This window comes from Heterodontus francisci, chromosome 12 (genome assembly GCF_036365525.1).
Source record: "Heterodontus francisci isolate sHetFra1 chromosome 12, sHetFra1.hap1, whole genome shotgun sequence".
NCBI classification, from domain to species: Eukaryota; Metazoa; Chordata; class Chondrichthyes; order Heterodontiformes; family Heterodontidae; genus Heterodontus; species Heterodontus francisci.
This window is the reverse complement of record NC_090382.1, coordinates 108834171-108849433: the sequence shown is the minus strand read 5'-3', so window position 1 is coordinate 108849433 and position 15263 is coordinate 108834171. Positions and strand designations below refer to the sequence as shown.

Genomic DNA, 15263 nt, shown 5'->3' with positions numbered 1-15263 from the left:
AAGAATATTGGCAAGAAAAATCAAGGTGAACCCAAAGATGTTCTATCAAAACATTAAGAATAAGAGGATAATTAAGGAGCTGGGAGTGGAGGGGGGGAGCGGAGTTGGGGGGATTTTTAAGGAGAGAGTAGGGCCCGTAAAAAACCAAAAAGGTAACCTATGCTTAGGGACAGAAGGTTCTTCATGAATACTTTGCGTCTGTCTTCACAAAAGAGGGGGACGATGCAGGTATTGTAGTTAAGGAGGAGGAGTGTGAAGTATTGGATGTGATAAACATAGGGAGAGAGGAAGTATTAATGTGATTAGCATCCTTGGAAGTTGATAAAGCACCAGGGCCAGATGAAATGTACCCTTGGCTGTTAAAAGAAGCAAGAGAGGAAATAGCAGAAGGTCAGACCATCATTTTCCAGTCCTCACTGGATACAGGTGTAGTGCTGGAGGATTGGAGAATGGCTAACATTGTACCTCTGTTTAAAAAGGGAGTGAAGGATAGACCAAATAATTACAGGCCAATCAGTCTAACCAGTAGTGGGAAAATTATCAGAATCTATTCTGAGAGACCGGATAAACTGTCATTTAGAAAGCACAGGTTAATCAAGGACAGTCAGCATGGATTTGTTATGGGAAGATCTTGTTTGACCAACTTGATCGATTTTCTTTGCAGTAACAAGGAAGAGAGAAGAGGGTAATGCAGTTGATGTGGTCTACATGGATTTTAGCAAGGCTTTTGACAAGGTCCCACATGACAGACTGGTTAAAAAAATTAAATCCCATGGGATCCAGGGAAATGCAGCAAGGTGGATACAAAGTTGGCTCAGTGGCAGGAAACAAAGGGTAATTGTTGACGGGTGTTTCAGCAACTGGAGGGCTGTTTCCAGTGGCATTCCACAGGGCTCAGTACTGGGTCCCCTGCTTTTTGTGGTATATATTAATGATTTGGACATAAATGTAGGGGGCATGATCAAGAAGTTTGCAGATGACACAAAGATTGGCCGTGTGGTAGGTAGCAAGGTGGATATCTGTAGGCTGCAGGAAGATATTGATGGTCTGGTCAGATGGGCAGAAAAGTGGCAAATGGAATTCAACCTGGAGAAGTGTGAGGTGATGCATTTGGGGAGGTCAAACTAGGCAAAGGAATACATGATTAATGGGAAAATACTGAGAAGTGGAGAGGAAGTAAGGGAGCTTGGAGTGAATGTCCACAGATCCCTGAAGGTAGCAGGACAGGTTGATAAGGTGATTAAGAAGACATATGGAATCCTTTCCTTTATTAGCCGAGGTATAGAATATAAGAGGAGGGAGGTTATTCTTGAACTGTATAACTCATTGGTTAGGCCACAAAGAAGAAAGAACAAAGAACAGTACAGCACAGGAACAGGCCATTCGGCCCTCCAAGCCTGCTCCGCTCTTGATGCCTGCCTAAACTAACACCTTTAACAACTTGAGTATTGTGTGCAGTTCTGGTCACCTCTTTACAGAAAGGATGTAACTGCACTAGAGAGGGTACAGAGGAGATTTACGAGGATGTTGCTGGGACTGGAAAAATGCAGCTATGAGGAAAGATTGGATAGGCTGGGGTTGTTTGCCTTGGAACAGAGAAGGCTGAGGGGAAATCTGATTGAAATGTACAAAATTTTGAGGAGGCTGGAGAGAGTGGAGGTGAAGGGTCTATTCACCTTAACAGAGAGGTCAGTGACTAGGGGGCATAGAGTTAAAGTGATTGGTAGAAAAATTAGAGGGGAGATGAGGAAACACTTTCTCACCCAGAGGATGGTGGGGGTCTGGAACTCACTGCCTGAAAGGGTAGTTGAGGCAGAAACCCTCAACTCATTCAAAAGGAGTCTGGATATGCACCTCAAGTGCTGTAATCTGCAGGGCTACGGACCAGATGCTGGAAGGTGAGTTTAGAATAGGTGGAGCGTTTTTTGGCCGGCACAGACATGATGGGCCAAGTGGCCTCTTTCTGTGCCTTAAACTTTCTTTGATTCTTCTCCCCCACCAACCTGTTCGTGCCCAGGCTGTTCCCCCTGCAACCTGCTCCCCCCTGTTCAGACCAGGTGAGGAAGATGTCTAGGAGTCCCTCTAAGCCTTCAGCTGGTCTTAACGTAAAAGAGTTTCATTTTAAACACACCGTTTTTTTAGCTCCCCCTTAGTGAATCCTTGTTCAGTAACTTCCAAATATGAGGCAAAGAAACTAGCCAAACAGGTTTGCTTAGGTTTAAAGAAACAAGGTTGAACTTTATTAAACTTAAACTCTAATGCGGTTAACGCCTACAGATATGCGAAGCGCCCACACTAGCATGCATACGCGGTACACACGTGCATACGCGGTACACACATGCATACGCGGTACACACGTGCATACGCGGTACACACGTGCATACGCAGTACACACTTGCAGATAGTGACAGAAAAGAGCAGATGAAATGAAGTGGAAAAGTTTGAGGCAATATCTAAAGATGGTTTTGGGTATTGTTCTTCGAGCTCGCTGTAGAGTCCTTGATTGTAGGTAAGTCTTGCTTTTCGTTGGGGCCCAAATTCTTCTTAAACCTTGTTCGATATAGGAGACTTTTCTCTCTTGTGGTTCATGTGTCCTCAGTGGGTCCAGAGGCTTGTGAGAAAGAGATGGGAGCAGACAGGAGAAAGATCTTCTCACTCCAGGAGCAAACAGTCTTTCTGAGTTCAAAAATTACCCATGTGACCGGCTGTTTGAACTAGTCCTGACTTTTGTGTCACCTTCGCAGTTTCTGGAATGCTCTTCCATGCACCTTCAATGTCTGGTGATCGAAATCCATTGTGGGTTGAATGTGTCAGGGAATGGTTCTTTGTCTCCACAAGCAATATCTGTTAGTATGCAAATGTTTATCAGCTAGGTGTCTTGCAGCCCTTGTAACAGGCTGTCTTCTTCCCAGCAACAGTTTAAAATCAATGTTCATATGACAAAATTAATATGCCTCATTCGTGGCAGGTGGGGGCCTGCATGACACCTCCACACCCAGAGGCATGAAATGCGATTTGAGAAAAGCGCATTTCATTAAAAGGGTCGAGAGAGAAAATATAAGGTACAGGAAAAAGCCATGCGTCTCTCTCTCAGTCATTCACATTCATTCATAAATCCTAACACTTATTAGGACCTGTCTTTTCTTGGTAGCAGTGTTGCTTTAAACTGCCCTTTTCTGGCATCCCAATAAACATGTAGTTCTGTGGGGAGGTTTTTCTTCAGTTTGTCCATTTCCATGACTGCCGAGGGTGTCTTTGAGATGGTTCGGTGTAATTAGCCCATTCAACTAGATCATGGCTGATCTTCCACCTCAACGCCATTTTCCCGCACTATCCCCATATCCCTCGATATCTTTATCGATCTCTATCTTGAATATACTCAATGACTGAGCCTCCACAGCCCTCTGGGCAAGAGAATTCCAAAGAGTCAGCACCCTCTGAGTGAAGAAATTCCTCCACATTTCAGTCCTAAATGGCCTACCTCTTATTCTGAGATGGTGTCCCCTGGTCTAGACCCACCCCAGCCAGGAGAAACAACTTTCCTGCATCTACCCTGTCACGCCCTGTAGGAATTTTGTATGCTTCAATGAGATCACCTCTCATTCTTCTAAACTCTAGAGAATACAGGCCCAGCCTCCTCAATCTCTCCTCATAGGACCCAGGGATCAGTCTGGTGAACCTTCATTGCACTCCCTCTATGGCAAGTATATCCTTCCTTAGGTAAGGAGACCAGAACTGTACACAATACTCCACGTGCAGTCTCATCAAGGCTCCATACAATTGCAGCAAGACTTCTTTACTCCTGTAGTCAAATCCTCCTGCAATAAAGGTCAACATACCATCTGCCTTCCTAATTGCTTGCTGTACCTGCATGTTAGCTTTCAGTGACTCATGAACAAGGACACCCAGGTCCCTTTGGACATCAACACTTACCATCTCTCACCATTGAAGAAATACTCTGCATTTCTGTTTTTCCAACCAAAGTGGGTAACTTCACATTTTTCCATATTATATTCCATCTGCCATGATCTTGTCCACTCACTTAGCCTGTCTACATCCTCTTGAAGCCTCTTCGCATCCTCCTCACAACTCACATTTCCACCTAGTTTTGTGTCATCAGCTAACTTGGAAATATTACATTTGGTCCCCACATCCAAATCATTGATATAGATTGTGACTAGCTGGGGCCCAAGCACTGATCCTTATGGCACCCCACGAGTCACAGCCTGCCAATCTGAGAATGACCCATTTATTCCTACTCTCTGTTTTCTGTCCATTAACCAATTCTCAATTCATTGTAGTATATTACCCCCAAACCCATGTCCTCTAATTTTGCTGACTAGCCTCTAGTGTGGGACCTTAACGAAAGACTTCTGAAAATCCAAATACACCACATCCACTAGTTCCCCCTTTATCTATTCTGCTAGTTACATCTTCAAAAAACTCCAACAGGTTTTTCAAACATGATTTCCCTTTCATAAATCCATGTTGATTCTTCCCAATCCTACCATTATTTTCTAAGTGTTCTGTTATCACATCCTTTGTAAATCATTCTGGCAGTTTCCCTACTACTGATGTCAGGCTAACAAGTCTGTAGTTCCCAGTTTTCTCTCTCCCTCCTTTCTTAAATAGTGGGGTTACATTTGCTACCTTCCAATCTTCAGGAACTATTCCAGAATCTATAGAATTTTGGAAGATGATCACTAATGCATCCACTATCTCCATAGCTACTTCTTTCACCACTCTGGGATGTAGATCATCAGGTCCAGGGGATTTATCAATGTTCAGACCCATTAATTTCTCCAGTACTACTTTTTTACTAATACTATTTTTTTCAGTCCCTCATTCTCGCTAATCCCTTGGTTCTCTAGTATTTCTGGGAGTTTTTTGTTTCTTTCTCCGTGAAGACAGACACAAAGTATTTGTTTAGTTTCCCTGTCATTTCCTTATTCCCCATTGTAAATTCTCCTATCTCTGCCTGTAATGGGCCCACATTTGTCTTTGGTAATCTGTTCTTTTTTACATACCTATAGAAGATTTTCCAGTCCATTTTTATGTTTTTCGCTAGTTTACTTTCATATTCTATTTTCTCTTTTTCAGTTTCTTGGTCCTCCTTTGCTGAATTCTAAAATGCTCCCTAATCCTCAGGCTTACTAATTTTTGGCAACTTTATAAGCCTCTTCCTTTGATCTAATACAATCTTTAATTTCTCTTGTTAACTATAGCTGATCACTTTTTCTGCTGGGTTTTTGTGCCTCAAAGGAATATAAATTTGTTGTAAGCCATGGCCTGTCTACCATCATACCCTCCAATGCAGTTTCCCAATCTACCAGAGCCAATTTGCCCTTCATACCTTTGCAGTTTTCTTTGTTTAGGTTTAAGACCCTAGTTTCAGATTGAAATCAATCACTTTCAAACTTAATATAAAATTCTATTATATTATGGACACGCTTCCCTACAACAAAATTACTAATTAGCCCTTTATTATTGCACAATACCAGGTCTAAAATAGCCCGTTCTGTAGTTGTTCCTCAGCATACTATTGTAGAAAACCATCTTGTATACATTCCACGAATTCATCCTCCATAGCATTAGTGCTAATTAGGTTTAGCAGCCCATATGTAGATTGAAGTCCCCCATGATTACTATGTTACCCTTGTTACGTGCATGTCTAATTTTCTAATTTATACCATGCCCTACATTACAACTACTGTTTGGTGGCCGATAGACAACTCCTACCGATGTTTGTGGCCCTTTGTGTTTCTTAGCTCCACCCAAACTGATTCTATATCTTGATCTTTTGAACTAAGATCCTCTCTCACCAATGTACTGATTTCATCCTTTATTAACAGTGCTATCCCACCTCCTTTTCCTTTTTGCCTATCCTTCCTAAATGTTGACTACCCTTGAACATTCAGTTACCAGCCTTGGTCACTCTGCAGCCACATCTCCATAATGACAATTAGATCCTACCTGTTTACTTCTATTTGTTGTGAATGTTGTGTGCGTTCAAATCAAGTGCCTTTAATTCTGTCTTTTTATTATCTTCACAACATCTAGCCTTATCTGCTGGTGAAGTCTTATGTTTGTACACACTGACACTTCCTGTCGCACCCTGATTATCATTATCCTTATTGCTATCTTGCTCTCTTGCCTTCTCCTCTCTCTTTAAATTATCACATCTTCTCTCACTTGATCCTCTGCCCCCACTGTTTAGTTTAAAGCCCTCTCTACCACCCTAGTTACACGTCTTGCCAGAACACTGGTCCCAGCATGGCTCATGTGAAGACCGTCCCAACGGTACTTCTCCCACTTTCCCCAGTACTGGTGCCGGTGCCCCATGAATTGAAACTCATTTCTCCCACACCAATGTGTGAGCCACGCATTTAACTTTCTAATCTTATTTACTCTACGCCAATTTGCTCATGATTCAGGTAATAATCCGGAGATTATTACCTTTAAAGGCCTTAATGGGCTCTTCATCGGAAGCGAACGGCTTCCTTGTTCCCTCATCCTCTCCATCCCTCATCCTCCCACCCCCCCAGCCTGACATTGAAAATTGCAGACTGTCCCAGAGGCGTGAGGTTCTGGATATGACCTCCGGAACCGTGATCTTCAAATTGCATCCACACCAGATCCCAATCCTGTGGCCCTTTGAAAATCTGGCCCAATTAGTCCCAGCCAGAATGGAGATGACTGGGTTAATTCCCCCATCAATCACGCCTGGAGACCATGCTGTAGTAAGTAACTGGGAGTGACTTTACATCCATAATTTGTATAATGTAACTATCCTCCACTGACTGTATTTTGCTGGAGAAATAATCCTGCTTTTATCAAGAGACTTTGCTGTATTGTACTCATGATTTCTGCTGGCTGTTAGTTCATAGAAACTCTTTTTTTTTAAGGAGACTCTGTTTACTGTAAGTCCTGCCCTGCCTCCACCTCATTGGCTGACACAGTGATATCAATACTCACTCTCATTATCTATATCTCCTCCCACATTTTGCTTGTAAAGGCACTGACCCTCACCTTGATTCTGGTTCCATGGGCACTGACCGGCCTCTGACCCCACACCAGAGGTCATTCCTTGCGTGGCAGTCTAGACGGTTGCAAACTACTCAACCATAGAAGTCAGCAGAGAATGACAGAATCGTCGACATTTTGTCACAGATTACAATAGCCTGCACCGAGATCAGGGCTCCCTGACCCCATTTCCTTTCTCTCTCTTTCCATTAATATATTAGTTCCTCAGAAGTTTCTCTGATTTTCCCTTAATTGTTGTGAACTATTAGTTGTCAATAGCCCCTCACGATAAAGCATTCCTTATCCTAATAACCTTTAATCAATGACATTCCTCTTCCAATTCTACCGCCTTGAGTTTAGCTTGCGCCTTTGTTGCTTTTTCACTCATGTTTTTTCCCTACATTACCCTTTCATGTAATAAAACATGTTGTTCATTACTTAGTTACAAAAGCTCTGTGCAAAGGATGAATGGTGCAAAGGGGAATCGGATTTTCCTGTTTCTTCCAGTGGCTGCACTGAGCCCCATGGAGCGGAAGGCTTTGTACAGCTTCCAGGATTAAATTACATGGGGCAATTCCAGGGCCTCAGCTTCCCATTCTGTACGGAGTGAGTCAGCACTCTGTCAGGAAGTAAACAAACCATCGGAGAGAACCTGTATCTCTACAATTTCCCTCACCAGCTGTTGTTGCTTCTTTATTCTCTATTGCTATTCCTGATGCCGGCTCCATTTCCATGGGCACTGATGCCCACCTACCCATTGGCCCCTTCCCCCAATGCCAGCTCTTCATGTGTGTGTGCAAATGTATTTTTTCATCCAGAATGCTGTTATGAAATGTTGTGGTTGGTGAGACTAAAGATCCAGAGAAGGCGAGGCTCACTCTCTGTTTGATCCCTGGTGTGGTGCCAGCTGTGGCTGAGTGGGTAGCGCTGTCTAGTCAGAAGGTTGTGAGTTTAAGTCCAGGACTTGAGCACATAATCTACCCTGACACTCATGTATCGTACTGAGGGGTGTTGGATGACATTAAACTGATGCTTGCCTTATTCTGCAAAGTTGGCGCTAATGATCCAGTGGCGATTATAGAAGAAGACCCGTCTGTCCATCTACTGCCCTGGCCAAAAATCCCCCCTCAACCAAGACAAAAAGACTTATTAACTGGCTGCTTAACTCATCTGCAGTTTTTGGGATCTTGCTGTGCACAAATTGGTCAATTTTCCCAATGATGTTTTGTGCTTCAGAGTCGCTGCTGTGTTTTGCCATGGAATGCTGCACTCCTGTTTCATCAAGTATTTGAACTGCGATTAGGTGCCATGCAAATAAGTCTTGCCCAAAGAGGGTATTCATCTCGACTAATGGCCCCGTCTTCAGCTGCCCAGGCTCTAAGCTCTGGAATTCCCTCCTTAAACCTGTCCGCCTCTCTACCTCTCACTCCTCCTTTAAGACCCTCCTTAAAACCTACCGCTTTAACCAAGCTTTTGGTCTCCTTATGCGACTTGATGGCACCATAACCCTTTACTGCAATGGGGCGGCACAGTGGCGCAGTGGTTAGCACCGCAGCCTCACAGCTCCAGGGACCCGGGTTCGATTCCGGGTACTGCCTGTGTGGAGTTTGCAAGTTCTCCCTGTGTCTGCGTGGGTTTCCTCCGGGTGCTCCGGTTTCCTCCCACAAGCCAAAAGACTTGCAGGTTGATAGGTAAATTGGCTATTATAAATTGTCACTAGTATAGGTAGGTGGTAGGGAAATATAGGGACAGGTGGGGATGTTTGGTGGGAATATGGGGTAGTGTAGGATTAGTCTAAATGGGAGGTTGATGTTCGGCACAGACTCGGTGGGCCGAAGGGCCTGTTTCAGTGCTGTATCTCTAATCAACTAATCTAATCTAATCGTAGAATAACTTAGCCCAGAAAAAGGCTATTCAGCCCATCAAGTCTGTGCCAGCTCTTTGCTGGAGCAATCCGGTTAGTCATAAAGCCCCACTCTTTCCCCGTATCTCTGCAATTTTTTTCTCCTGCAAGTATTTGGCGGGGCTTGAGGGGCTGAATGGCCTACTCCTCCTATTATGTTCTAGTTATTCAATTCCCTTTTGAAAGCTGCTATTGAAACTGCTTCCACCACCCTATCATAATTCACACTTAATGAGATAAATTCAGATGTTGTTGTGAAGCGCCTTGGGATAATTTACTCTGTTAAAGGTGCTATATAAATGCAAGTTGTTGTTGTACACTGTTGGATGACTCATTTCTCTGTCTCCTCTCCCCTAGTTCGTTCCATCAAAAACAAGCCAGCCTTCTTTGCTGAACGCCTCTACAAGTCAATGAAGGTAAATTACAATATTTGATTGACCTCATTTGCGGATCAAATGCAGTCCTGATGTGTTTACTCCATACCCACATGTTTCTAGTTTTAAAATTCCCATCACGCTTGGAGAAGAATTATACTTGTGACTATCCCCATTGCAGCTTCAGCAAGATGTGCCCATCCCTAATTGTCCTGGAGAAGGTGGTGGTGAGCTGCCTTCTTGAACCTCTGCGGTCTGTGTGGTGTAGGTACACCCACAGTGCTGTTAGGGAGGGAGATCTTTGTCTTGGATGGTGTCGAGCTTGTTGAGAATTAACATGATTTAACAGGAAGCAGTGTTGAGGTGCTGTTGCAGGATGGGGTTGCTGTAGAGGGAACCAGCATGGGAATATTGAATTTGAAACTTTGCTTTCCAGTGCAGTATTTTAGTCTCTTTTTATTGGGTAAAGTTCCGTAGCCCATAGAGCAGTTTTGGGAATTGGAAACCATTCTGCTAAGCACCATCTAAAATATCACACCTGAGTTCCTGATCTCATCTCCCTCGTCCTGAATGACTCACGGAGTGTGACCTGCTCCACCCTGAACTGGACCTCATCACCCAAGACCATCAACATTCACCTGCAAAATATTACCTGGCTGTGTCCCAACATCACCCACACAGCTCCAGAAACTCTCAACTTTTCAACCGTTCTCTGTGTTGGCTTCCCAGTCTCCACCTTTCATCAACTCCCTCATGCCAATCTCCAGCGTCCACATCCAAAGCCACACAAAATCTCGCCCGCCTATCACCTGCATCCTTGCCAACCTCTGGTGGCTTCCCGTCAGTGCATCATCATCAAATTCCTCATCTTCCAACAACTGTCTCCAAGGCTTTCACTCCTCTCTGTCTCTGCAGCCTCTCGAATTAGACTTTGTTGTCTTAAAGCAACAGGCCACGATAAGCATGTGCTTTAGCAGCAGAATAATACATTGTGTCGTTCATGATATATCGCTTCTAGCATATCCTCCAACTTACCATGAGGGGAGTCAGAGAACAGCTAGTTTTGTTTAAATAGCTTTTAACAGCCAGTAGATATGTTTTTATTGTATCTTTGGTGTTGACTCTAGACCTTTTTGTGTTGTTTTCTAGGGTGCAGGGACAGATGATAGGACACTGATCAGGATCATGGTGTCCAGGAGTGAAATAGATCTTTTAAACATCCGGCACGAGTTCAAGCAGATGTATGACGTGTGCCTCTACTCCTCGATAGAGGCAAGTGTCCAAGGGGAACTGTCAAACCTTAACTCCACTTCAGGAGTATCAGAGTGAGGTTTCCCTCACACTGCTAATACATCCACAGATTGGCTGAGTCATTCAGACCAGGGTGAAATTGGGTTTCACCCATCACCCCTGTACCAATTGACCTGCTCCAGCTCCCAATTCACCAATGTCTTGATTTTAAAATTCTCATCCTTTTGTTCAATTCCCTCCATGTCAGAATTTAACACCGAACCACATAAGGAGATATTACGGCAGATGACCAAAAGCTTGGTCAAAGAGGTAGAGTTTTACGGAGCGTCTTAAAGGAGGAGAGGGAGAGGTGGAGAAGTTTAAGGAGGGAATTCCAGAGCTTAGTGCCCACAGCTACAGGCGGCCCATGGTGGGGTGAAGTAACTGAGGTATGCGCGAGAGGCCAGGATTGTAGGAACAGAGATGGGGGTGGGGCGGGGCGAGTGAGGCCTGGGAAGGATTTGAATGACTATGAGAATTTTAGATGCCAAGTGTTCCAGGACTAGGAGCAAAAGATGAACAAACTGCGAGCTAGTAAAATGGTTCGGGATATATTTGCACTAAGCATGTTAATGGGTCTGAATGAAATTCTGTACTGTAACTCGTTCATTGACCCATTCAAAGTTATCATGCTACAGACGTACTCATTGCTAGTACTACAGGGGCCAACATTGCCTCTTACCCACTCCTGAAGTTGAGGTACAGCTTGAGCTTGGTGACAATAGTTGGAGAGACTGGAGAAGCTGGGGCTGTTCTTCTTTGAGCAGAGAAAGATTAGGGGAGATTTAATAGAGGTGTTCAAAATCATGAAGGGTTTTGATAGAGCACATTGGGAGAAACTGGTTCCAGTCGCAGGAGGGTCAGTAACCAGAGGACATAGATTTAAGATAATTGGCAAAAGAACCAGAGGGGGTGAATTTTTTATGCAGTGAGTTGTTGTGATCTGGAATGCGGTGCCTGAAAGGGCAGTGGAAGGAGATTCAATAGTAACTTTCAAAAGGGGGATTGGATAAATATTTGAAAAGGAAAAAATTGCAGGACAGTGGGGAAAGAATGAGAGGGAGTGGGACTAATTGGGTAGCTTTTTCAAAAGAGCCAGCCTAGGTACAATGGGCTGAATGGCCTCCTATTGTGCCGCATGCTGATCTCTATCTAGGTTGCGTGAACTTTCATTGTGTACGAGGACAAAAGAATTAACAATGTGTTTATTTTTAGGGAGACACTTCCGGGGACTATGGCAAGGTTCTCCTGGCATTGTGCGGTGGTGAGGACTAGAAGATGTTATTCTGTTGAACCATGTTGCTGTTATCATCTACCTTTGGGGTGACACAAGGGCGGAGGTCATCAGGCTCCACTGCTGAAACAGGGCCTCACTAGACGTCAATGCGGGTCGAGGGGGGGGGAAAGGAATTGTCAGCCTCCTACTCCGCCCCACCCCATGTTTGTGTCTACCAAAGCTCTGAGTCGGGAGTTGAGCTTGACAGTCCTTTATACCCTTCTTCATCACAGCTAGTCATCTAGTGGTTCGAGTTATAGGTATTTCATGCAGCAAAAACACCTCCCATAACTTCACAATCCAGTCTACAGATGCCGAAACTTCTTTAGTCAATATTGAGCCCCGGGGTAAACTGTTTTGAACTTTCATGGTTCAGCTTTCCAATTAAGACTCAGCATCTCCCACTGGGAGGTCTCCCGACCCTGACCCTTGACACACCGCCCCCTTGTTTAGGGGCAATCTGCCCCGGTACCTCACTCCCACATTCCCAGTGGATTGCTGTTAAAGTCCCATCCTTAGCTTTCAAAACACCTCCAGTTAAGAATTCCCACCAACTCCCCTTCCCTCCCCACCCTCACTGCTCCGACTCCACCACTGATAGCTCCACTCTCAGCCTCCGCACTCCTGCCCTCTAAATCCCTCTACCTCGCCGCCTCACTCCCCGTTTTCAAGATCCTCTTGCTCTGATGTTGTGGCCACTTGACCTCCAAGTTTCATTTATATTTCAACTAAATTTTAATTGCTATTAGTTTCAATACAATGTTATCTCATATCAATAATGTGTTTTAAAGATTTTTTAAAACCTACATGTTAGTTAAAAAGATCTTCTACTCTATAAGGCTGAATTTTAGATTAGCCTCCAGGTTTCCATCGTTGAATTGCATTGCAAAACCCCCTGCCCTTCCCTCACCACACCGTCCCCTCCTCACACAGCACTTTCTTGTATCTCTCAATACCTGGTCAACATGCAAATTGTTTGCAAGAACCAGCTTCATTGAAAGTTTTTTGCATTTTGGTTTCTAACTCATGAAGATGAACAGATGGACTTTAGACTTCAAACTATCTGGGACTATTCTCTCCTTGAGGAAAAAATCCACTGGAAAACCCAAGAAGAGCGAAGGAAATCCCTTTCCAAAAAAAAAAATCATTCAAATGTCGAGTTTTTCTTTGGAATCCACACATCATCTGTGACTCATTATAAGAATTCGGACTATTCAATTAGGCAGGAGGGGAATTCCTCATCTTTTGCTCTGGGAGCCACAGAGAGTGAATTCATCCACAGGGTGAATTCCTCACTAATCACTTTCCCAGGCTCAGGTAAAACAAACTCCATTTTATTTCCCTGTCTAATTCAAGCTCCAGCAACATACCAGAGGCCTTAAGTTCAAGGCTTAACCACTAGCAGCAGCGGCCCCTGGGCTCTGTGATGAGTTCTATCAGATTGGACAACTCCGATGTATTATGGGACACTTGGAGCCCTCCAACTAACCAGGATGGTCCTGGAGAGGTAGACTCCACCTGCAATTGGCTTGCTACACAGGATGACATCATTTCTGCTCATCCCTCCCCACCTTCCCCCATCAATGTTAGTGTCAGCTTCTAATAGAAGCTGATAGAAAAGTGACTTACAATAGCAAGACGTGAAGTCTTACCCGTCAGATCTCATACATTGAGGGAGGAAGAAATGGGTCTTTGGCTACCATCCAATTACTGGTATCTCCAATCGGCAGCCATGATGGAAGTTAAAATCAGGCTGTCGATTTGCAATTGCTTGTCTTGCGCTATCCTCACCCCCACCGAGGAGAGTTTCCAGTCCTCCGGGATTACTCTGGAGTCTCCAGGAATTGAAGGTTAATCTCCTGCTATGAGAAACTCCCAGGAAAAAAAAAATCAGGGCCTTAAAAACAATTGGGAGTTTTATTTATTTTCTTTCAGCACGTTCATAAAAATATTGGAGATGAGAGAAAAGGATGTTCAACTGGGCAGGAGGTCATGTGATGAAATGTTCACTATTACATCCAACCAGAGTTGGTAACACAAGACTGATAGCACCAATCGTCAAAGATCAGAGAACGTCATTCCAATGCTGACTCGGGTTTACCTTCTCGGCACTGAGAATCACTGCTCAGGGTGCAATACCTTCCCACTGGTCCAACATTTGCCAATCTCAGCCACCATTCTCTTCCGCATGCTCTGAGTCCTTCTTAACCCTCCCCACGTTACAAGTGAGCTTGCCTTATGTTTACAAAAAAATTACAATAAACTTGTGAAGATCCACTTTTCTCGTCTTTTCCTTTTTGTTCTTTATGAAGTCAGCAAGCATTGCTTTGTTCCTTAAATAGATACGGTAGCATAGCGGTTATGTAACTGAACTAGTGATCTAGAGGCCTGGATTACTGTTCTGAAGATGTGAGTACAAACCCCATCATGGCAATGGGGCAACTTGGTTTCACTTTAATTAAATAAATCTGGAATAAAAAGCCAGTATCAGCATTGGTGACCACACATCAGACTGTTATGAAAAACCCAGCTGGTTCACTCATGTCCTCTAGGGAAGGAAATCTGCTGTCCTTACCTGGTCTGGCCTACATGGACTTCAGCCCCACAGCAATGTGGTTGACTCTTAACAGCCCTCTGAAATGGCCTGACAAACCACTAAGGGAACTCATCATCACTTTCTCAAGGACAGTTAGGGATGGGGAATAAACTCAAGTCTTGCTAGTGATGCCCACACCCTATGAATAAATTACAAAAAAACATTTGAAGTGTTGTCTTTCAGTTGAGACATTAAATCGAGGCCCTGTCTGTCCCTCAGGTAAAGATAAAAAAGATCCCATGGCCAATGTTCAAAGAAGAGTGGGTGAGTTCTTCCCTGTGACCTGGCCAATATTTAAACCTCAACTTAAACTCAAAGACAATCTTGATGACTCAGCCAACAGTCCTTCCCACTGAGCACAGTCTGGCCATCTCAGTTTGTTTTCTGTTCTCCCTCTGAAATGAACTCACATCCTGACAGAAGAAATGTTCTTTCCCATTCCCCATTGCCAGGGCCACATAGTGAGGGTTCTGGGTGGTTCCCATTGTTTAACTCTCACCGGACCATAGCTAGTGTTTTTTTTTATTAGAGTTTAACCCCTTTTGTGTTTTATTTGCCAAATAAACAGACAGTGACAGGTTTTTTTGTTCATGTTTAAAACAGAAAATCAATTATTAATTGATCAATATGCCTAACCCAAAATTTTCGTAACCGGATCCACGCAGACACACACACAAGAGACAGATAGAGAGGAAAAGGGGTATGTGGTAGAGGCCTGCTACCGACCCAAACCTGACGGGACCCGACGCCGTGTGTTGGGTTCAGGTCGAGTCGGGCCCATCTTCCGGATCCGGCTTTCGG

The 15263-nt window shown here is 44.1% G+C and overlaps 1 protein-coding gene across 1 annotated transcript in view; it reads left to right on the top strand.

The window, feature by feature from the left end:
* Window positions 1-14113, top strand: part of anxa6 (annexin A6) — an 85679-nt gene extending 71566 nt beyond the window's left edge. Inside the window, exons 21-23 of the mRNA XM_068043054.1 lie at window positions 9284-9342; window positions 10450-10572; window positions 11806-14113. Of these exons, the coding sequence (XP_067899155.1) occupies window positions 9284-9342; window positions 10450-10572; window positions 11806-11865 (242 nt within the window). The 3' untranslated portion in view covers window positions 11866-14113. The remainder of the gene's footprint in view (window positions 1-9283; window positions 9343-10449; window positions 10573-11805) is intronic.
* Window positions 14114-15263: the final 1150 nt, after the last annotated feature.